The sequence below is a fragment of the Sus scrofa genome, chromosome 16 (genome assembly GCF_054392235.1).
Source record: "Sus scrofa isolate SSC_HxYL_T2T_F1_AM1 chromosome 16, Sscrofa_HxYL_maternal_Yorkshire_Landrace_v2.0, whole genome shotgun sequence".
NCBI lineage: Eukaryota > Metazoa > Chordata > Mammalia > Artiodactyla > Suidae > Sus > Sus scrofa.
Window position 1 is genome coordinate 30345139 of NC_139398.1, and position 21855 is coordinate 30366993.

Below are 21855 nucleotides of genomic sequence, written 5' to 3' on the forward strand. Positions count from 1 at the left end.
TATCAGTATATTATCTACAGACACTACCGTATGTGGTTTCTCTTTTGTCCATGGCAAGTGCTTCGCTGTCAGCTCAAAAGGAATTTTCTTCGAATAAATCTTTTTCAGATGAGTAAGCATGCCAAGATAGATTAATCTGGTCATGAATTATTAAGTCATGAATTATTAAGGAGGTTCTGTAAAGAGGTTCCAGCCATTTCCACTAAGATTTTGCCCAGTCTGGCTCCAAAATGACTAAAGCGATTTCATGGAACATTTTTCCTGATATCCCAACCAGAGTTTTCTTTCTTTCATACCTCCTTTTTTGCTAGCAGGGTTCCTTTTTAACTTTGATATTTTTGATTTATCCATGTTAATGCCTTAGGTTTGTGATCCTTTTAAACGAAATTTTTCCTTTGATTGCTAAGGAATTTCAGGTGTGTGAAAACCTGAAATTTGTATCACAAAGTTAATATGTAGCTTTTGAAAAACCAAGCCTTTGGTGATGTCCATTATAATATAACTGTATCAGCACTATTTTAATTTTTAAGTCACTATTAAAAACTCATCAATATATTATTTTCAAAGAGTACAGAATCATCTTGATTCATTCCATGAAAAAGTTCCTGAGAAATTTTTAGGTAAATTGAAATTTGTGGTCATCAAATGACATATTACATAGTCTAGGAGAACTTAATATTTCAAATAATCTATATGTATATAAAGCTATATATACAAATGCATATATATATATACATACATGCATATACACATATATAGGGTGTGTAATGTAAACATTATAATGTGATTATAACTAGATTAAGTGTAATTGATCCATCATTTAAGATTAACATTCCTTGGAATTCCCTTCCTGGCTTAGGGGTTAACAAACCTTATTAGGATCCATGAGGACGCAGGTTTGATCCATGAGGACGCAGGTTCGATCCTTGGCCTTGATCAGTGGGTTAAGGATCCGGCATTGTCCTGAGCTGTGGTGTAGGTCACAGACGCAGCTCGGATCCCAAGTTGCTATGGCTATGGCGTAGGACAGGGGTGACAGCTCCAATTGGACCCCTAGCCTGGGAACCTCCATATGGCACAGGTGCAGCCCTAAAATAGAAAAAAAAAAAAAAAAAAAAAAGATTAACATCCCTTGAACCCCATTGGTGGGAATGTAAATTGGTGTACCCACTGTGGAAAACAGTATGGAAGTTTTTCAAAAAACCGAAAATAGAATTACCATATGATCCAGCAATTCTACTCTTGAGTGTATATCTGTAAAAAACTTCTAAAAGATAATGCACCCCAATGCTCATGGCAGCATTTTTTTTTTTTTGTCTTTTTGCTATTTCTTTGGGCCGCTCCCGTGGCGTATGGAGGTTCGCAGGCTAGGGGTCCAATCGGAGCTGTAGCCACCGGCCCACACCACAGCCATAGCAACGCAGGATCCGAGCCGCGTCTGCAACCTACACCACAGCTCACGGCAGCACCAGATTGTTAACCACTGAGCAAGGGCAGGGATCGAACCCGCAACCTCATGGTTCCTAGTCGGATTCGTTAACCACTGCACCACGACGGGAACTCCTCATGGCAGCATTGTCTACATTTACTAAGGTACGGAAGCAATTTAAGTGTCCATCAACAGGTGAATGGATAAAGAAGATGTGGTATATCTACAGTAGAATACGACAGCCATAAAAAAGAAAAACTTAAAAAAAAGAGGAATTCCCTTCTGGTGCAGTGGGTTAAGGGTCTGGCGTTGTCACTGCAGTGGGTTTGACCCCTAGCCTGGGAACCTCCACATGCCTCAGGTGCGACCAAAAAAAAAAAAGGAAATTTTGCCATTTGCAGCACCATGAATGGACTTGGAGGGCATTATGCATAATGCTAAGAGAAATATGTCAGAAAGAAACAAATACTGTATCATATCACTTATATGTGGACTCTAAAAAATACAAGAAACTAGTGAATCTAATAAAAAAGAAGCAGACTTACAGATATAGAGAACAAACTAGTGGGGAGAGAAAAGGGGGAGGAGCAATATAGGGGTAGGGAAGTAAGAGGTCCAAACTGCTGGGTATAAAATGAGCTATAAGGATATAGCTGAGAAATATAGTCAGAATTTTATAATAACTACAAATGGAGTATAACCTTTAAAAATCGTGGATCACTATATTGTATACTTATAATTTATATTATACTATATATCAACTATACTTCAATAAAAATAAATTTTAAAAAATTACTCCCTTAAATTATCTTATTTAAAAATAGCATATAATAAAAAGTAGGTATTGGTAAAGATCTCTTCAAAAATCATTGCTGTAACTATTTCTTAAATAAGATGCAAGAGTACTAATCGTAAAAGGAAAATATGATATATTATTCTGCATTAAAATTATGGATTGTTGTTCATCTAAAAATACCACTGAGTGAAAAGGCATGTCACAGACATGAAGATATTTGCATTACGTAGATCCCATGAAGGACTCATATCCAAAATAGATTAATAATAAAAAGAAAATAAAACTCCTGGATTTCCCTGGTGGCTTAGTGGGTTATGGATCCAGCATTTTCACTGTTGTGGCTTGGGTCATTACTGTGGTGAAGGTTTGATCCTTGGCCCTTCTGCATGTCACAAGCACCGCCAAAAAAAAAAAAAAAAAAAAAAAACCTCCTATAAATCAACAGAGAAAAACTACTCAATAGAAGAATGAGCAAGAAAAAATTAAAATAAAAATTTCTAGTAGTCCATTTAAAAACAGAAAAAGGAGAAAAAAAAGAATGAGAAAAAGATTTGACCCATCTCTTTACAACTTTACAAAAGGAAACCAGCCAATGAACATTTGAAAGAAGCTCAATCTCATTAAACAACAGTGAAATGTAAATTAAAAACCACAGTGAGGGGAGTTCCCACTGTGGCCCAGGGTGTTACAAACCCGACTACTATCCATGAGGATGCACATTCGACCCTGGCTTTGCTCAGTGGGTTCAGGATCCAGCATTGCTGTGAGCCATGGCATAGGTCGAAGATATGGCTCAGATCTCACTTTGCTGTTGGCTGTGGCGTAAGCTGGCAGCTATGATTCAACCCCTTGCCTGGGGACTTCCATATGCTGCAGGCACAGCCCTAAAAGGAAAAAAACAAAAAAAACAAAAAACAAAACCCACAGTGAAGTACAACTATATATCCACCCAAATGACTAAAGTTAAAAAGATCAACACTGGTAAGGGTGACAAGGATATAGACAGAGGAGTTCTCCTGCACCTGGTGATCCACGTGGTGAAGGGGGATGTATTCCTGTCACTGCCACTCCCCTCCTACGTGCATCCAGCAGCTACAGCGTGTACGGCGTGTCCAGTAACAGTATGTTCTAGATCACGGGTCAGCAAACTCCCGCCCACAGAGGTATTTGTATGGCCTGCGGACAGAAATGCTTTCTACATTTTTGGTGCATTGCAAAAAAAAAAAAAAAAAGAAAAAGAAAACTTGAAGAATGCACAACTGAGACCATTTGTAGCTCATAAAACCTAAAACAGTCGCTATCTGACGTTTGCAGAAAAAGTTTGCTCACCCTTATTCCTGATCTAAAACTGGAAGCAAATCGGATGTCCTTCAGCAATAGAATGGGTAAATACATCCTGATATGTTTCTACAATGAGATAGTATGCAGAAATGGGATGAGCAAAGCATTGGCATGTAACAACATGGTGGAATCTCACAAACAAGTGCAAAGAACAGGGAGCCAGATTAAAAAATGAACCTACTGTATGCATTCTTTTATATAAAGTGAAAATAAGTAAGAGTACGCTATGGTGTTAGAAGTCAGGGTAATGGTTACCCTTTGGTGAGGGGTGGTTGCCGGTGTAAAAGGGGGCTTGAGGATCTGGTAATATTCTACATCTCAGTTTGGATGTTGGTTATCGGCACGTTCATTTGGTGAAAGTTCATGGCACTATATATAGACCTGATGCAGGAAACAGTCATCACTATACATGAAGAAAGCATCTGCTCCAACCATGGAACTCTACCCACCAGCAAAGGATAGTCCTCCACCCCTCCAAAGCCCTCTCCTGGTAGCACTCTCACTATTGTTTATTGCCTTGCCAACCACAGCTGCGTCTTACTTGGATGGCCCATATCCATGGCCCTGCATCCACGCTGGCCACTTCAACAACCAGCACATTCTTCATTGTCTGGCGCGATGGCCTGAGCACACGCCTAGCTTGTACTTGATGGTAGAACATAGCGAGCTGGGTGCTTGGAAAGTATTGCACACCAGGCCTTCTGAGAAACCGTGAATGTGGGTGTAAATGCACCCAGTTTATAGCTATGCATGCGCTTAAGGTTATTTTCATTCTGTCCCAAGTCACGTTCCCCCCTGTTTTCCAGGCGGCGTACACCGTCTAGAGTCTGTTGAAGAGTATAACGAGCTGATGGTGCGAAATGGGGATCCCCGCGCCCGGATATTGGAGGTCTCCAGAGATGGCCGAAAGCACTCTCTCCCACAGCTCCTGGACTCTACAGGCTCAGCACAGGTAGCTCAGTACCATGGAACCTCTTGCTTTTATTTGTTTTCGTTTTTTGCTTTTTAGGGCCACACTCGCAGCATATGGAAGTTCCCAGACTAGGGGTGGAGTCGGAGCTACAGCTGCCAGCCTACACCACAGCCACAGCAACACTAGATCCAAGCCACGTCTGCGACCTACACCACAGCTCACGGCAACACTGGATCCTTAACCCACTGAGTGAGGCCAGGGATCCAACCTGCAACCTTATGGTTCCTAGTCGGATTTGTTAACCACGACAGGAACTCCCCCTCTCGCTTTCTTATCTAGTCATACTTACTGGGTTGGGGACAGAAGAGCCTGTTTCTAGCCCTGGGTCTCCAGGTTTTCTTTGATTCTCTCAGAGACCAAAGGAGCTTCCGTGTTCTGAAGAGCTGTCTGTCTAACCCTAGCCCTAACCTTTGCAGCCAGAGGTAGCATAGCATTAATGAGGTCTATCCAGGGAGGCTAAAAGGAAGGCAGCTTAATATTTGAACAGAGAAGAGAAGAAAAAAATCCCTTGCTGGATCTCAAAATCTTGATCCTCTTCCTACTGTGTGTTTTGGCAACGAGTGGCACTTCCAGCTGCCAGGAGACAATGGCGCCTCACGGTCTGTGGTGAACCACCATCTCTTGTTTGGTGGGTGTGTCGTTGTCAGCATAGCCTGGTGGCTGGGTGGCTGGGTGGGCGTGGGGCCGTGGGAGGGAGGGATGGAGTGTGTGTGTGTGCCTGTGCTGGGCCTGGGATCCTCTCTGTCACCACAGTAATGACTCAGACAGTCCAGGTCAGAAGAGGCTGCAGAGCAAGGGGAGGTAGGTGGTGGTATTACTATTCCAGGGCCCATCCCCACCAGAGCTCGGGGCTCCATCTTTCTGCATGGGGCTCCCCCCGAAACACATCAGCCACAACCCAGTTGAAACCAGGTAGTCATCTTGTAACCAAGTTGGATGCAGTCTCTGGGGAACTTGTGGAGTGCTCCGTCCTGGCACCGTCCGCCAGAGGGCTCAAGAGGGGTCCCTGGCATCTTGTCTCCAGGCCTAGAGTGAAGCAGAGGAGGAGGCGGAGCTGGCCGTAGTGACCCCTGTGAGTGCCTGGAGACTTGGGTACGGGAGTTCTAAAAGGCCTGGCTCAGGGCATCTGGGTCGGCCCTTCCCTTTGGTATATTGCTCTTTTGCAGGTATCCCATGGACAGCTGATTGCCCAAGAGGTTGAGTATTTTGCTCAGTGATATGCCAGAACCACTGGAAAAGAAGTTCTGCCTGACCAACAAAATTAAAATGTGCCCTGGAGTTTCCATTGTGGCTCACTGGTTAATGAATCCGACTAGTATCCATGAGGGTGTGGGTTTGATCCCCGGCCCCACTCAGTGGGTTAAGGATCTGGCGTTGCTGTGAGCTGTGGTGTAGGTTGTAGACACGGCTTGGATCCCACGTTGCTGTGGCTATGGTGTAGGCCTTCAGCTGTAGCTCCAATTCAACCCCTAGCCTGGGAATCTCCATTTGCTGTGGGTGTGGCCCTAAAAAGACAGAGAAAAAAAAAAAGAAAAATTAAAAAGTGCCCATGTTTCAGAAGCAGGTGCTAGTCAGGCTGTCTGTGTTGAGTCCACCCCCTAGGGCAGGGAGAAAAAAGCAAAAAATCAAAGTGAAAAACTTGTGGAATTTCTGTTGTGGCTCAGCAGGTTAAGGACCCGACATAGTGTTCATGAGGATGTGGGTTCAATCCTTGGCCTCACTTAATGGGTTAAAAATCCAGTGTTGCTGCAAGCCGTGGCGTAGGTCACAGATGCAGCTCAGATCCGGCATTGCTGTGGTGTAGGCCGCAGCTGCAGCTCTGATTTGATCCTGAGCCCAGGAATGTCCATAGGCTGCAGGGGCAGCCCTTGAAAGAAAAAAAAAAAAAGAAAAAAAACTTGCATGGAGCCTGGTTAAAAGTCCTCCAGACCCGTGTGTGGAGACAAGTCTGGAAGTGCCAAATCCTCACCGCTAGACCACCAGGGACTGTTAGAAACAAGTCTGTAGGCTGCTCAGAATGATCCAGCTGGATCAGCAGAGTCAGGGACAGATCAGGAGGTCGTAGGGGAGCTGGGTTGTCAGACTGTTGTTGGTGGTGCGAAGATGAGTGTAGGTTTCCTGCCCTCACGGCCAAGGATGTCCGGCATTGAGGCGACGAGTTCCTACCCCACCCACTGAGGAAGTCTGACCATATAGAGAGCCCAGAAGTAGCTTTTTTTATTTCTTTTTTTTTCTTTTGTTGCATTTTAGGGCTGCACCCTTGGCACATGGAGGTTCCCAGGCCAGGGGTCTAATCGGAGCTGTAGCTGCCAGCCTACACCACAGCCACAGCCACACCAGATCCAAGCCGCATCTGCGATCTACCCCACAGCTCATGGCAACACCAGATCCTTAACCCACTGAGCGAGGCCAGGGATCAAACTCACAACCTCCTTGTTCCTAGTCAGATTCGTCTCCACTGCTCCATGATGGGAACTCCAGAAATAGCTGTTTCTAACCAGACTTCTAGGAGCCAGGAAACATAGGCTAGTGAAGATTTTAAAGAAGAGACTTATTTTTCCTCTTCAAGTTCTTTCTCTTCCCATTTTTTTCTCCCAGGATCCAGGATGGTTCACCTTTCATTTTCCTGTTCTCTCTCCCTCCTCTCAAAAGTATTGTCCAGAATGGAGCTATCCAATAAAGCTCTTTGCAGTGATGGAAATGCCTGATGCCTGTCCTGCCCGGTGTGGTAGCCACATGTGTCTATTAAGCCCATGAAAAGTGGCTGGTAGGACTGAGGAGTGCATTTTTCACTTTCATTCATTTTAATTTAAATATAGATAGCCACGGGTAGCCAGTGGCTGCCGTATTGGACAACAGAGGTCTAAAAGTGCAGTGGGACCCCTGACACTCTTGAAGAGGATGGCGAAGCATGCTGGCCTCTGGTTCCCCAAGGGGCAATGGGATGAGTCTGGAGATCAGTGTTCAGAGAAAGCATTCCCTTATGAGTCTGCACATGAACCTCTGTTTTCGAGGGTTGAAAACCTCTGGGTTAGGTCTGGCCATTTCCATAATGGTTTCGGTAAAAGGCTAGTAACCTTGCCAAGCCAACATCATTTTTTTAAATGAATGAGCGTCTGAGAGGCCAACTTAGCTGGCAGATATTTTGTAAAACTGCAAGATGTAATTGTCCTAAGCTGCCAAGAATGCAAAAATATCATTAGCAGGCATCTCATTTCTACCTTTGAATGTAGAATATACTAATTAAGGGTAAGTATGTCTCTTTTTCTCATATTAAATATGAAATGATTGTGGGGGGTTAGACTAGAATATCTGTGTCATTTAAGAAATTTATTATTCTATGAAGAATAACAAGGAGCTAGATTGTAGCAGTGCCTTAGCAATAGATTCATTCAGTCTCTTGTTTATGTTATAAATAGTTCACCCTGCTTATACACATGTATATGGTGGGTGATGGACAGGATAAAGAGATCAGGATTTGGAAGCACTGTGTGCCAGGTCGGGAAAGTGTGGCTTGTGGGAAAGTATTTTATTTTCCAAATATGAGGGATTAGAAGTGAAGCTGCTGCAGTTTCTCAGTGGGGTGTTTTTTGGTTTTGTTTTTTAATGTGGAATAGCAGTTGTCTGGGCTTGCAGTTTGGGTTTTAAAGAAGCAAGGGCTTGCTGAGTTTTGAGTGAATGAGTTAAGCTTAAGATGGTGAGATAGGGGAGTTCTCGTCGTGGCACAGCGGAAACAAATCTGACTAGGAACCATGAGGTTGCGGGTTCGATCCCTGGCCTTGCTCAGTGAGTTAAGGAACTGGCGTTGCCGTGAGCTGTGGTGTAGGTCGCAGCCTCGACTCAAATCTGGCATTACTGGGGCTGTGGTGTAGGCTGGCAGCTGTTGCTCCGATTAGATCCCTAGCCTGGGAACCTCCATACGCCATGGTGTGGCCCTAAAAAGACCAAAAAAAAAAAAAAAAAAAAAAGGTGAGATACTTTCTAGCCATGATTGAGAACTTGGTTTGGGGGCAGGGTGACTTCCAAGGGAGAATCTGACCCAGAGGATGGTTGTTGTCTGCCTCTGAGGCTTCTCAGTTTCAGGTCCCTAACTCCACTCAAGAAAGCAAGAAATAAGATCTATTCTTGGACGAGGGCAGAGGAAAGAGCATCCCCAGATGGTGGCCAAGCAGCCCTCTCTGTGTGGGGAGGAAGGCTGGGCAGTCAGTCGCAGTACGAGCTATTCCTCCACTGTTCCTCATAACCAACTTTAATTAAGCCGCTGGACCAGCTGTGGACCAGAGGGCACTTGCCATCTTACACAAAAGACAACTGAGATCTTCCAAATCTGAGTATATGTTATGCGAGAGACCCCGGCAGGATAAGGGAAGCTGTGTCTGACGTCATTGCTAACTTTTAGGAATACCACATCGTGAAGAAGTCCACCCGGTCGCTAAGCACTACTCAGGTGGAATCTCCTTGGAGACTCATCCGGCCGTCAGTCATCTCTATCATTGGGCTGTACAAAGAAAAAGGCAAGGTGAGGGTTTTTTTGACACTGTTTTGCTCCCCAGATAAATGTTAACGTACAGGTTTTGTTTTTCGTTTTTTTGTTTTTTTGTCTTTTACTAGGGCCTCACCCACAGCATATGGAGGTTCCCAGGCTAGGGGTCCAATCGGAGCTGTAGCCACCGGCCTACGCCAGAGCCATAGCAACACAGGATCCAAGCTGCATCTGTGACCTACACCACAGCTCACAGCAACACTGGATCCTTAACCCACTAAGCAAGGCCAGGAATCAAACCCGCAACCTCATGGTTCCTAGTCGGATTCGTTAACCACTGAGCCACGACAGGAACTCCAACATGTGGGTTTTAAATAGTTACTTTTTAGTGTTGTTGTTTTACATGATATAAAAAATAAAAGGTAGAAAACAAAATAGAGTCAGTGGCCTTTGGGTGGGTTTGAGTGGATTCCCTGGCCTCCTTTCCTTGGGCCTGCAAGTGGCATCGTCATCCCCTTTTTGTCCTTAGAATGTTAGGAGTCACCACCTGGCAGCTAGGGCACAATTGAGGGTGGGGTAAATGCCCCAACTTTTGCCATGCTTGAAAGAAAGTCAGACCCTGCAGCTGCAGAGGATACTCCCAGTTATCCTTTTGAAGGAACTTCATGGCATTGCCATTATCATAAGAGGAATATTACAAATAATTTGATGTCCAAATAATTTGATATCAAATTTTGATATTATACAAAATGGCAAGACTAAAATAAAAGAATAAAACAAATACGGCACCTGCAGGGCATAAAATGACTTTCATGAGCTATTAGCTGATCCATGTGCAATTGATATCTTTGGAGACCAAAGACGTCAGATTTTGGCCGTTTCATATGTTTCATCTTTTAATGTAATGCACAGCTAGTGCAGTGCAAATGCATCTGAGAAGGGAAATGGTGAAGGGAACACAACCTTGAACTTATAGCTGGTTCGCTTAATTCTGATCCTGGTGGAGAAGGAGACCCCAGTAAAATACCGCAATGGGAAGGGTGCCCTCGGTGAAATACTGTATTGACAGTCTGTCCCCCATCTGCTTTGCATGTAGGGCCTTGGCTTTAGCATTGCTGGAGGTCGAGACTGCATTCGAGGACAGATGGGGATTTTTGTCAAGACCATTTTCCCAAATGGATCAGCTGCAGAGGATGGAAGACTCAAAGAAGGTAGGAGAAAGCCTCTTCGTGGTCCTGGGTGGCACTGAGCTGTGATTCCAGGAGACTCCTCCCCCTTGTATGACGTGAAGCTAAGGCTGTGGGCTTGGTAGTCGAGTAGACCTGGGCTGAATCCAGCACTCACTACACCATGACCTTGGACAGCTGATGTAACCTGAGCTTCACGTTCCTCAGTTGTAAACTCGGGATATTAATACCTACATTGAAAACTTGTTAAGAGTTCCCGTTGTGGTGCAGCAGAAAACAAATCTGACTAGGAGCCATGAGGTTGCAGGTTCTATCCCTGGCCTCGCTCAGTGGGTTAAGGATCTGGCGTTGCCGTGAGCTGCGGTGTAGGTCACAGACATGGCTTGGATCTGGCGTGGCTGTGGTGTAGGCCGGTGGCTGCAGCTCCGATTCAACCCCCAGCCTGGGAACCTCCATATGCCTCAGGTGCAGCCCTAAAAAGACGAAAGACAAAAAAAAAAAAAAAAAAAAAAAAGTTGTTATGAGGATTAAATGAGACGTTCTAGGAGAAGTGGCTTAATAGTTTTATTTGGGTTTTTAAATGTGTATCTCGTCCCCTTGGACCTTGATCATGTTCCCCACCTTGAAAATCCCTGATGTTTGCCATCCAGTCTTGCCTCGGGGCTGGAAGACATAAACATCTTTTACATCCTCTGTAGCCTCTACCACTTTGCCGCATGTAAACCTACTAGACAAGCGCTTTTTTGCTCCCAGCTTTATTGAGATATAATGAATAATCGTGTCAGTTGAAGGTGTACAGCGTGATGACTGGTAACACTTCTGTCTTGCAAAATGATTGCCAAACCAGGTTAGTGAACGTCTCCATCACCTCACAGAACGGCCCTTTGCCTGCACATGTGCTGAGAACATTCAGCGCCTCCTCTCTTAGCAATTTTCAAGCACCGAACACACTATTGTCAACTGGAGGCCCCATGCTATACCTTGGATCTCCAGAACCTGCTCATGAATCCTGATTTTTTTTTCTCCTTTTTTTTTTTTTTTTTTTTTGTCTTTTTGCCTTTTCTAGGGCGGCATATGGAGGTTCCCAGGCTAGAGGTCGAATCGGAGCTGCAGCCGCCAGCCTACGCCAGAGCCACAGCAACTCGGGATCTTTAGCCCACTGAGGATCTGCAACCTACACCACAGCTACAACCTACACCACAGCTCATGGCAACGCCAGATCCTTAGCCCACTGAGCAAGGCCAGGGATCAAACCCACAACCTCATGGTTCCTGGTTGGATTCGTTAACCCCTTAGCGAATTCGTTAACCACTGAGTTCCACAAGGGGAACTCCTTTTCTCCTTAGTAATACGCTTCCTGCACGGGATGACTAAATCATACAGTTTCCCGTTACCTCCAGAATTGCTGTGACTGTTCCGTTCAGTTGGTCCAAATATAGGTGCCGTGGTGTTTTACCAGCTTATTTTTTTTCACTGTTCAGAGTGAATTGGAGTCGTCTTTTTTGTAGGCAGAGTGACCGTAGACGCCTGCGTGCTAACAATAAGTCACAATCAGACTTAATATTTTGATGGCAGAATATTTATTTCTCTCTCAAAAGAAGGGTTAACTCCCAGGTGGTGTTAGTTGTGCTGGTTTCACAACAACGTAAAGTTCTAGCAGAGCATTTTTACAATGGATGTACCATGTGTTCTTTTGATTGAAATTCATCCTGCAGTGTTGGTGGAGTGAAACAAAATGGAGAAAAAAATCAATAGTTAAAAAGAGGTTCATAGCACCCGCTTCTTCTAAATACTATGTTTTCATATGTATTCACTTACAATAAATATGTCATCATAATGGATTTTCACCTGTTGAATGATCTGTCTTTTAAGTGATCTTGTAAAGATTTTTAAGAGCGTGAGCAATCGTGTTAATGTTTCCACCCTTTTTCCCAGGTGGAAACAAACCAAAAACCTCACCTAGTTGAGTAACTGGTTATACCAGGTGATTTTGAAACAGATTTTTTTCACTTATTTTAGAACTTCTGCAACTGCAGTAAAGAAAAGGCACATAGGAGTTCCCATTGTGGCGCGGCAGAAACGAATCCGACTAGGAACCATGAGGTTGTGGGTTCGATCCCTGGCCTCACTCAGTGGGCTAAGGATCCAGGGTTGCTGTGAGCTGTGGTGTAGGTTGCAGATGCAGCTCGTATCTGGTGTTGCTGCAGCTATGGCATGGGACAGAAGCTGTAGCTCAGATTCGACCCCTAGCCTGGGAATTTCCATATGCCTCCAGTGCAGCCCTAAAAAGAAAAAAAAAAAGAAAAGGCACATAACAAATGGGTGAGGTATTGCTGCCTTTTAAAACTTGTATACAGGGATCCCTTTAATGGAATAATAGCCAGTGTGCGCCTGTCATTATCTGTCCATGACAGGTACAAATGTGTGTTCTTAGTCTGCTTTGTACTTTATTATAGGTAAAGGGAGTTCCTCTTCTGTACCCTACTGCTGTGCAAGGTTCATCTCTTCTTTCTGGGGCATCTTTGTAGTATTTTTGATGAACCGTATTTCCAAAAACAGATCATGTCACGAGAGTATCAAGTCAGAAACAAGCTCTGATAAGTCAACAGGATGTCCAAGTTCTTTTCTCTTCCCAGCAGACACTATCAACAGCTCAAAAAATGACCTGGGTGGGCCTGCTTAGGGTTGAAGATGCGTGCAGGATATCTTGAGAGAGAGCGGGAGAGAAAACAATTTGATAGGAGTCTACAGTGATCTTACATAGAAGTGTGGAGTAACTTGCCGGCTTAATGACTGAGGACCTTAAATGCTGTCAATAAGACAGGCATCTAGACTATTTGCAGAGGTGGGGCTGCCATTCCTAAATAATCCCTCACCAGGTTTGTGTCTCTGTCATTTAAACTGTTTTTCACACACCATCCTGTCCTTCCATAAATAGAGGAATAGCTTCTCACATGTATGTTCATGCTTCATTGCCACTGGGGTTTAAGTTGTAAAACAAAGACTATAAGAAAAGACCAGGGGAGTTCCTATTGTGGCTCAGCGGAAATGAATCTGACTAGCATCCATGAGGACACAAGTTTGATCCCTGGCCTCACTCAATGGGTTAAAGATCAGGTGTTGTTGTGAGCTATGGTGTAGGTCGCAGACGTGGCTCAAATCTGGCGTTAATATGACTGTATGTAGGCCCACAGCTAAGGCTCCGATTTGACCCCTCGCCTGAGAATCTCTATATGCTACGGGTGCGGCCCTAAGAAGACCAAAAAAAAAAAAACAGAAAAGAAAAGAAAGAAAGAGAAGCCTAGAGATTCAGTTTATATAGTTTGATCTCTAAATGTAGGGCATATATTATCAGACTTGGCAGTAACTAGAGAATAAGATCTTGATACTTCTCACTGTTGTTTTTTGTTTGTTTGTTTTTTGTTTTCGTTTGTTTTTTTAGGACCACACCCTCTGAAGTTCCCAGGCTAGGGGTCAAATCGGAGCTACAGCTGATGGCCTACACCACAGCCATGGCAACGCGGGATCCAAGCTGTGTCTGTGACCTACACCACAGCTCACGACAACGCCAGATGGTTAAGCCCCTGAGCAAGACCAGGGATCTAACCCATAACCTCATGGTTCCTAGTCGGATTTGTTTCCACTACACCATGACAGGAACTCCTCCCACTGTTGTTTTAATTAAAAATGGAAATATAGAATTACTGCAAAAGAATACGCATTGTCATTTATTTTCCCATTTTATGACACTCCTAAGAGCTAAGCTAAGGAAAATGGCTTGGAACAGTTCATCTTATAGAGTTGTAAATCTGGGACCGTCTGGTATCTCCTAGTACTGACCAAGCAGTTAGATTCCAGTAAACTAAAGCTTAATGATAATGTAATTCTCCCGATTTGGTCCCTAGGGGATGAAATCCTAGATGTAAATGGAATACCCATCAAGGGCTTGACATTTCAAGAAGCCATCCACACCTTTAAGGTAGTGACATTCTTCTTGATCTCCTTATCTTCTTGGTTTTTCTTTCTTTCCTTCTGGTTTGGGTTCGGTGGCTTTCGTTCACCCTTTGCTAGATGTGTCCGAATGTTTCAGCCCTCCTTTCGTGTTTTCCCAGCAAATCCGGAGTGGCTTATTCGTCTTAACGGTACGCACCAAATTACTGAGCCCAAGCCTCACCCCCTGCTCGACACCCACACACATGAGCAGATCCAGCTCCCCCAACTTCAACGCCAGCACGGGGACCTCTGCGGTGGGGGCCGACGAGGGGAGCTCCTCGTCCCTGGGGCGAAAGGCCCCCGGGCCCAAGGACAGAATTGTCATGGAAGTAACGCTCAACAAAGGTGAGACCAGCTCTCCCTCCCCTGTCCTCCGCCCTCTCAAGTGCCAATTTGTAATCCGTTCTTAGGCTCACTTTTCATATCGGTTGGAGGAATTGTTCCTTTGGAACAATCTGCTGCTGACAACATGTGGTATTCTCTAAAAGGACAACGGGATCAAAAGGAGAGATTTTAGTCATTTTACTAAAGGGAAGGGACGTGACCAGGAGCATAAATCCTTTAAGCTCTCTCCAGACGAATCACTGTGGGTCAGAGACTCGTGGTAAAAAATGTCACCGACTAGCTCAATGCTAGGACTAATATTACATTTTAGAGAATGAAGAACACAGTTGAGAAAACAGTTAACCCCAGTAACTGAAAGTCCTGGGTGACACCAAATCCGACTGCTTTTTCTCTTTGTCTCCTTTTCCTCCCCACCCACCAGGGAAATGGGATGAGCAGTCAAAGAATCAAGTGATTCATTGCTACCAAAGGAGGTGAAAGAACCCAAAGCTGTATATCCACAATAAAAAAATACTGCTTGGATGAATTTATCACATCTGTAGTTGTATAATGACCATAACAATGGTAAATTCATTTGAGTAATAAAAATAAATAAATAAATAAAATTAAAAATAAATAAATAAATAAAAATACTACTTGGACTCTGCCTGGTTCCAGAAGCAGATTTGAAGAGGCTCTATAGAGCGGGAGGAGTACAGGCTATTGACTAATTCACAGTCCGCAGCTAGCCCCTGGTTCCGCCATGGACTCATGTCATTAACAGAATCATGGCCGTGTTGACAAAGAAAAGCAGAATTTATATTCAGAATCTGGTCCAAAAATAAATGGTTATTGGTCTAAATATACACTGATGCCGTTTCAAATCACTTAGACTGCTTTGCTTTGCCTTGCTTTGCTTCTTAAATTTTGTTTTCTTTGAATGATGCCTTCAACAGAGCCAAGAGTTGGACTAGGCATTGGTGCCTGCTGCCTGGCCCTAGAAAACAGCCCTCCTGGCATCTACATTCACAGCCTTGCCCCAGGATCAGTGGCCAAGATGGAGAGCAATCTGAGGTTCGTTGTAAACCTGACAGGGTAGGGTTCTGGTGTGTTTGTGAATAGGTGACTATGTACACATGTAAGATAACTGCCCTATCACGTTCCTCTGCGGGATTCTAAATGTTGTATTATTTGCAGTAATGTAGCTGTAATTATAATTAAATGCATCTCCAAAGATGAAAAGCTAATATCAATGAAATTTGGTTGAGTTTTGAGAACTCTGGATCTTGGCTTTCCCTACCAGTTTTGTTCTCTTTGGACTCAGAAGCTCAGTTTCAGACACTTGACACGATACAACCCTATACAGGTATCTATGATTATCCAAATATTTTCTTTCACATTTATATTCATTTATGTAAAATTTATATAAGATGCTGGGAACTGTTCAAAGTGGTTCAGAATCACTGGACACAAGAGAGACCTGAAGTCATGCCCTCGAACAGGAGCTTTTATTATTAAGTACAATCTTCTGAACCTTTCCTGTTGTTTCATACCTTTTTGAGAAGTGGTGTCTAGATGCTTACTGTCTGAAGTCACTGCGTGTCTGATTTCTCAGCCCAGATAGTTGAGTTGTAGCATGGGTATTCTGTTTATACAAGAGAAGTTTAGGTGTTCTGTTATATAGTAATTGCAATGGGTCTGTGCCCACCTAAACTTCACAAGAATGTACACGCATTGCACAAAGCGCTCTTGTGCAAACAGTATCATCTTTCTCCCCGCTAAGGTTCTAAGGCTTTGAGCAGTTGAGGAATTGTCAAAATGACATTCCTTGAGGTTGCCATTTTGGGGTCCTGTTAATAGATTGTATTATGTTTTTAGTTAATCATCAGAGTGAATTTCCATACAAAAAAAAATTTAGCAAATCTTCCAAAGTACATTAAAGAAAATATACTTTTAGAATCCAAGGGGAAAAAAAATCCTTTAATGACATCCCAAGATGATGTTTCTTTCTTGAATGGTTCCATATGTCTGGAGCCTGCCAAATGAACATTCTTCAAGCCCCACATAAAGAGTCTTTGTTCTCTCATACTGAATTCTCTCCCTATAATTTCAAGTCAAAATGGGCATCTTGTCCCCAATTTCTCATTTGTTCAAATTTGAAACGTTTTTACAAATTCTTGGGTAACCTTTGAGCTCCAGATATTTTCCTCTTAAATTATATTATAATAATCATTTCAAGATGGTAGGAAAAAAGAAACGGATGGTGGTCGAGGGACTATCACTTGATGAGCAAAAGGTAGACAGACCTGAGTTCAAGAGGGTGTGACATCTGGGTGACCTCTTTGAGCCTGTGGTAGCCTTATCCATGTAATGGGAATACTAATACCTATCTAAAGCATTGATATATAAATTTCTCTGTATAGCGCTTGGCTTACACCACTTGCTCAAGAACTCGTAGCCTCCGTCCTTGTCCTCATTACCAATTTGATTTAACTTTACTACTTCTGAGATTCAAAAAGATGGGCATAATGACCCTTGCCAGTTTCAAACCTGATGTGTTTATGAGCGTATTGCTATTTTATACATTTGCAAAGATGAGAAGATGTCATTTACATCTTTAGAGTATTCAGAAAAGATTTTATATTATAAACCTCCCCCAGAAGGAAATCGTGTAAAAAGCTGACTGTTACTGCAGAGTGTTGATCATGTTGCCCTCCCCAGCCGCGGAGATCAAATCCTGGAAGTGAACTCTGTCAACGTCCGCCATGCTGCTTTGAGCAAAGTCCACGCCATCTTGAGCAAATGCCCCCCAGGACCCGTTCGCCTGGTCATCGGCCGGCACCCTAATCCGAAGGTGAAATATTTCATACTGTCCTAAGTATGGAAAGACACTGTTTGTCCAATAGCAATGACACACCCAATCCCGTGACAGTGCATACTCTTTGATGAGAGTTCATCCAGCTGGGGGTGGGAATCAGCCTGTGGCCACCTTGTGACCAAGGGAACTGATACGCATGGGATGTGAATTGTTGATCTGAACTTCTTCATCTTCACCCTCAGAAAATTTTATTGGAAAACATTGACAATATTATTGGTGAACTTAAAATTTGTGGACGGTAGGATGCTGACTTCTGAGAAACCCCCCAGTTGGCTATTTGATCTCTGGTGAAATACTTAAACCTCTTTGGATTTCTGCATCCAGAATATTTGAGAGCATTGAACTGGATGATCTGTCTAGGCCATCCTTGACCTGAGCAGAACACTTGTGTAATTAAGGCTTAAAAGCCCACTAATTTTCTTTCAGCATCAGCATCACACTGTTGACCCATACTGAACTTGCAGGTAATCATAGCCCCTGTATCACTGACCTCTGCTATTTACTTGGTTGTATCTCTTCTATACTTAGGCAATTGCTGTTAATTTTTTGAGCTAACCACAGGATACTTGAGCAAGTTCAACTCAACCCACTTTAAGCACTATTTTTTGTTTTTTCAGTACTCTAGGTAAAAATCTTTTAAAATTAACTTGTCTCTAACTTAGTAATCAGGTTGTGTTTGACAAAATTTGACCTTGCAACAACTCAGAACGCTCATTAAGAGCATTAGGTCTTCCTGTCATATGGCCACCCCCTTTGTTTCATTTGTAGTATAATATGATTATGTCCTAAACAATCTCAGGCTGCTCTGCTGGATGCACTCTTATGCCATTTTAAGAGGAAGAAGTCTGTGCCAAGAGATCTGGTGGGTCCTCTCATGGATGGGCCGCATCTGAGATTTCTTTAGTGTCTTAACTTCCTGGGGTCATTTTCACTCTCTCCGTGCTGGTCGTTTATTGTCTGGTTTCCCTGTACAAATAAGCACTATTGGAATTCCCACTGTGGCTCAGTGGTAACGAACCCAACTAACATCCAAGAGAAAGCAGGTTTGACCCCTGGCCTCACTCAGTGGATTAAGGATCTGCGTTGGAGTTCCCATCATGGCACAGCAGAAACAAATCCACCTAGAAACAATGAGGTTGCGGGTTCGATCCCTCGCCTCGCTCAGTGGGTTAAGGATCCAGTGTTGCCGTGAGCTGTGGTGTAGGTCACAGACACAGCTTGGATTTTGCATTGCTGTGGTTGTGGCTGTGGCTGTGGCACAGCCCAGCAGCTATAGCTCTCATTCAACCCCTGGCCTGGGAACCTCCATATGCTGCAGGTGCAGACCTAAAACAACAAAAAAAGAAAAAAAGGGTCCAGCTTTGCCATGAGCTGTGGTGTAGGTCGCAGACCCAGCTCCGATCCCACGTGGCTGTGGCTGTGGTGTAGGCCGGCAGCTGTAGCTCCAATCCGACCCCTAGGCTGGAAACTTCCATATGCCGCATGTGCACCCCTAAAAAGCACTAAATAAATAAACAAACAAACAAACAAATAAGTGCTCTTGAGCCCTGACTCCATACTTTGACTTGGGAAGGTGATGTCAACCACGGTGCCTGGACAAAGATTGCCATTAGACTGATTCAGACTTAACCCTACGACTTTTGTTCCCCAGATTGTTTTCTCTTATCTACAAACTTTTTTTTTTCCTTTCAACTGCTGCATCTGCAGCATATGGAAGTCCCCAAACTGGGCTTGGAATCAGAGCTGCAGCTGCTGGCCTACACCACAGCCACAGCCATACCAAATCTAAGCCACATCTGCATCCTACAGCACAGCGCAGGGCAATGCTGGATCCTTGATCCACTGAGCGAGGCCAAGGATCAAACCAGCATCCTCACAGACACTTTGTTGGGTTCTTAACCCCCTGAGCTACAGTGAGAACTCCCACAAGCATTCTTAAAAAGGTCTTGTATAAAAACTTCTTGAATAAATGTCATTAATAGAAAGTCAAGTCCCACTTCCACCTTTTTCCATTTTTCCCACTCTTGTCTTCCCCTTCTCCTCCTTTCTGTTCCGTATCCTAGCTTTCCATTAGAATCTGTTTTACTTAGACCCCTGAGGGCCTGTGGCTCTCTCTAGGTCACTTTTTTTTTTTTTTTTTTTCCTTTTAGGGCCACACCCACACATATGGAGGTTCCCAGGGTAGGGGTTGAATGGGAGCTGCAGCCACCGGCCTACGCCACAGCCACAGCAACATCAGATCTGAGCCAGGTCTGTGACCTACACCACAGCTCATGACAGTGACGCCAGATCCTTAATCCACTGAGCGAACCCGCATTCTCATGGATACTAGTTGGGTTCGTTAACCACCAAGCCATGATGGGAACTCCTCTCTGGGTCACTTTAAATACTGCTTTGCCTCCTAGTCTCAGCTCCCTCGTCCAGCGTTCTCCCCTGGATTCCACCACCCATGTGGCAACACACCTCTCACCTTAGGAAGCAGTCCAGCAAGCTGTGGGTGACCCAGCACGTCCCTCAGCACCATTAGAGCAAGCTGAGTTCTCCATGGTTTGCAGTCCTTGGCGTCCAGGCATGCCCCGCTTCAAAATACATTCCAGCCTAACACAGGTCATGATTTGTTCCAGGTCTGCCTAATCTCAGCCCAAAGCATCTGCCTAATTTGCCAGTACAATCAAACACCTCAGTGGCCTTGCAGTGCAAAGCGTAACAATCCTGATGGATGGGTGGTCTGTGATCCCCGTGCACACATGGGTTGACTCGTGTTTCCAGCCACAGTAAAAAATGGTCGTCAGGATAGCAATGGCGATACATCCAGCAAAACCAAATTTCAGTACTATTTTAACCAGATTTCATGTTTCCTCCTAGATAAACATGGTGTTCTTAGTTGTAACATCATACTGTATTTTCCTTTGGGTCAAGATTCCATTTTACGTTTAATGTATTTTTGGACCACTTATCCCAGCATTTCATGCCACTAGTACATTTTGATACTAAATGTATGTGCTTCCTTAGTTTTCATGTTGTTCCAAGAGAAACACCACAAGGATTTTCTTTTCTTCTGTTTCTCATAATGACGGGGGCAGTGGCTGCACAATTGGGATATTCAAACCCTCCAGGTCTAGACAAGCTAAGATTGGGACCTGCTTGGGTAGCAGCTTCTAGCTTATGTTAAGTAGAAGAAAGTAAGAGGAGTCTGATACTAATTGGTACCGGGGCTTTCAGCATGGTTAGAATTATCCAGGAAATCATTCGCTTGCTTCCAACTCCAACCATTTTCTTCCCACTGAAAAAAAGTAATTGCAAATATTGAAAGTCTAATATCAAGAACAATGTACAGCTACTGTTTAATGGCTCATTTATTCAAAATGATTCTTTGCTTAATGAAGGTACATGTGGGGGTTTGCGGGTATGCCTGTGTGCAGGTGTGTGCACCTATTTTATTTCCTGGGAAGCCTACTAGAGAGTATGACGCCAAGGCCATGATGAGATAAGGATTTAACTGTTAGGTTAAAGTGTAATGCTCAATCCTGTACAGAAATATTTATTTTCTTCTTAAGGCAAATTGCTATGCTTATCCAAATATTATTTATGCTAATGTCATTTTAGTAGACAAAAATTACCATTCTACATTTAAAATAGTCTTACCTTTAAAATAGAAACTATACAAGTTGTGTCGCTGTCTTTTAAAATATTTCTAAAAATAAAATAAAGGAATTCCTGTGTGGCTCAGGGATAAAGAACCCAACTAGTATCCGTGAGGATACAGGTACAGTCCCTGGCCTTGCTCAGTGGTTAAGGATCCAGCATTGCCACGAGTTTCAGTGTAGGTTGCAGACCTAGGCTCGGATCCCAAGTTGCTATGGCTGTGGCATAGGCCAGCAGCGACAGCTCCAATTCGACACCTAGCCTGGGAACTTCCAAATGCTGCGAATGTGGCCCTTATAAAAAGAAAGAAAAGGAGTTCCCGTCGTGGCGCAGTGGTTAATGAATCTGACTAGGAACCTTGAGGTTGCGGGTTCGATCCTGGCATTGCTCAGTAGGTTAAGGATCCGGTGTTGCCGTGAGCTGTGGTGTAGGTTGCAGATGTGGTTTGGATCCTGCATTGCTGTGGCTCTGGTGTAGGCCGGTGGCTACAGCTCCAATTGGACCCCTAGCCTGGGAACCTCCATATGCCGCAGGAGCGGCCCTAGAAAAGGCAAAAAAAAAAAAAAACTCATAGTTTATCATATTTCAGCCTTTTTAAAAAATCTTCCCATGAATAATTACAGTTGTGGATGACAATCCGTGGGGGGAAATGCATGAATTTACCATGATACCAATAAATATAGAAGGAAAAAAGGAGTTATGAAATCACTATTTTGAAAACTTCGTGGTAGTAATTGATTCAGCACCAATAGTCAATGATGCTAAAGCCACTGGGTGAGGATATTTTGGGGAGCAGGATAATGACA

The 21855-nt window shown here is 43.8% G+C and overlaps 1 protein-coding gene across 7 annotated transcripts in view; it reads left to right on the forward strand.

Annotated features, from left to right (window-relative positions):
• The window catches only part of PDZD2 (PDZ domain containing 2), a 416943-nt gene that overhangs the window by 355943 nt on the left and 39145 nt on the right, over positions 1 to 21855 (forward strand). For all 7 annotated transcript variants that reach the window (XM_085002034.1, XM_085002030.1, XM_085002033.1 and 4 more), the window contains 7 exons: positions 4373 to 4518; positions 8939 to 9058; positions 10119 to 10233; positions 14115 to 14188; positions 14322 to 14547; positions 15483 to 15600; positions 17248 to 17380. In XM_085002034.1, the coding sequence (XP_084858160.1) occupies positions 4373 to 4518; positions 8939 to 9058; positions 10119 to 10233; positions 14115 to 14188; positions 14322 to 14547; positions 15483 to 15600; positions 17248 to 17380 (932 nt within the window). The remainder of the gene's footprint in view (positions 1 to 4372; positions 4519 to 8938; positions 9059 to 10118; positions 10234 to 14114; positions 14189 to 14321; positions 14548 to 15482; positions 15601 to 17247; positions 17381 to 21855) is intronic.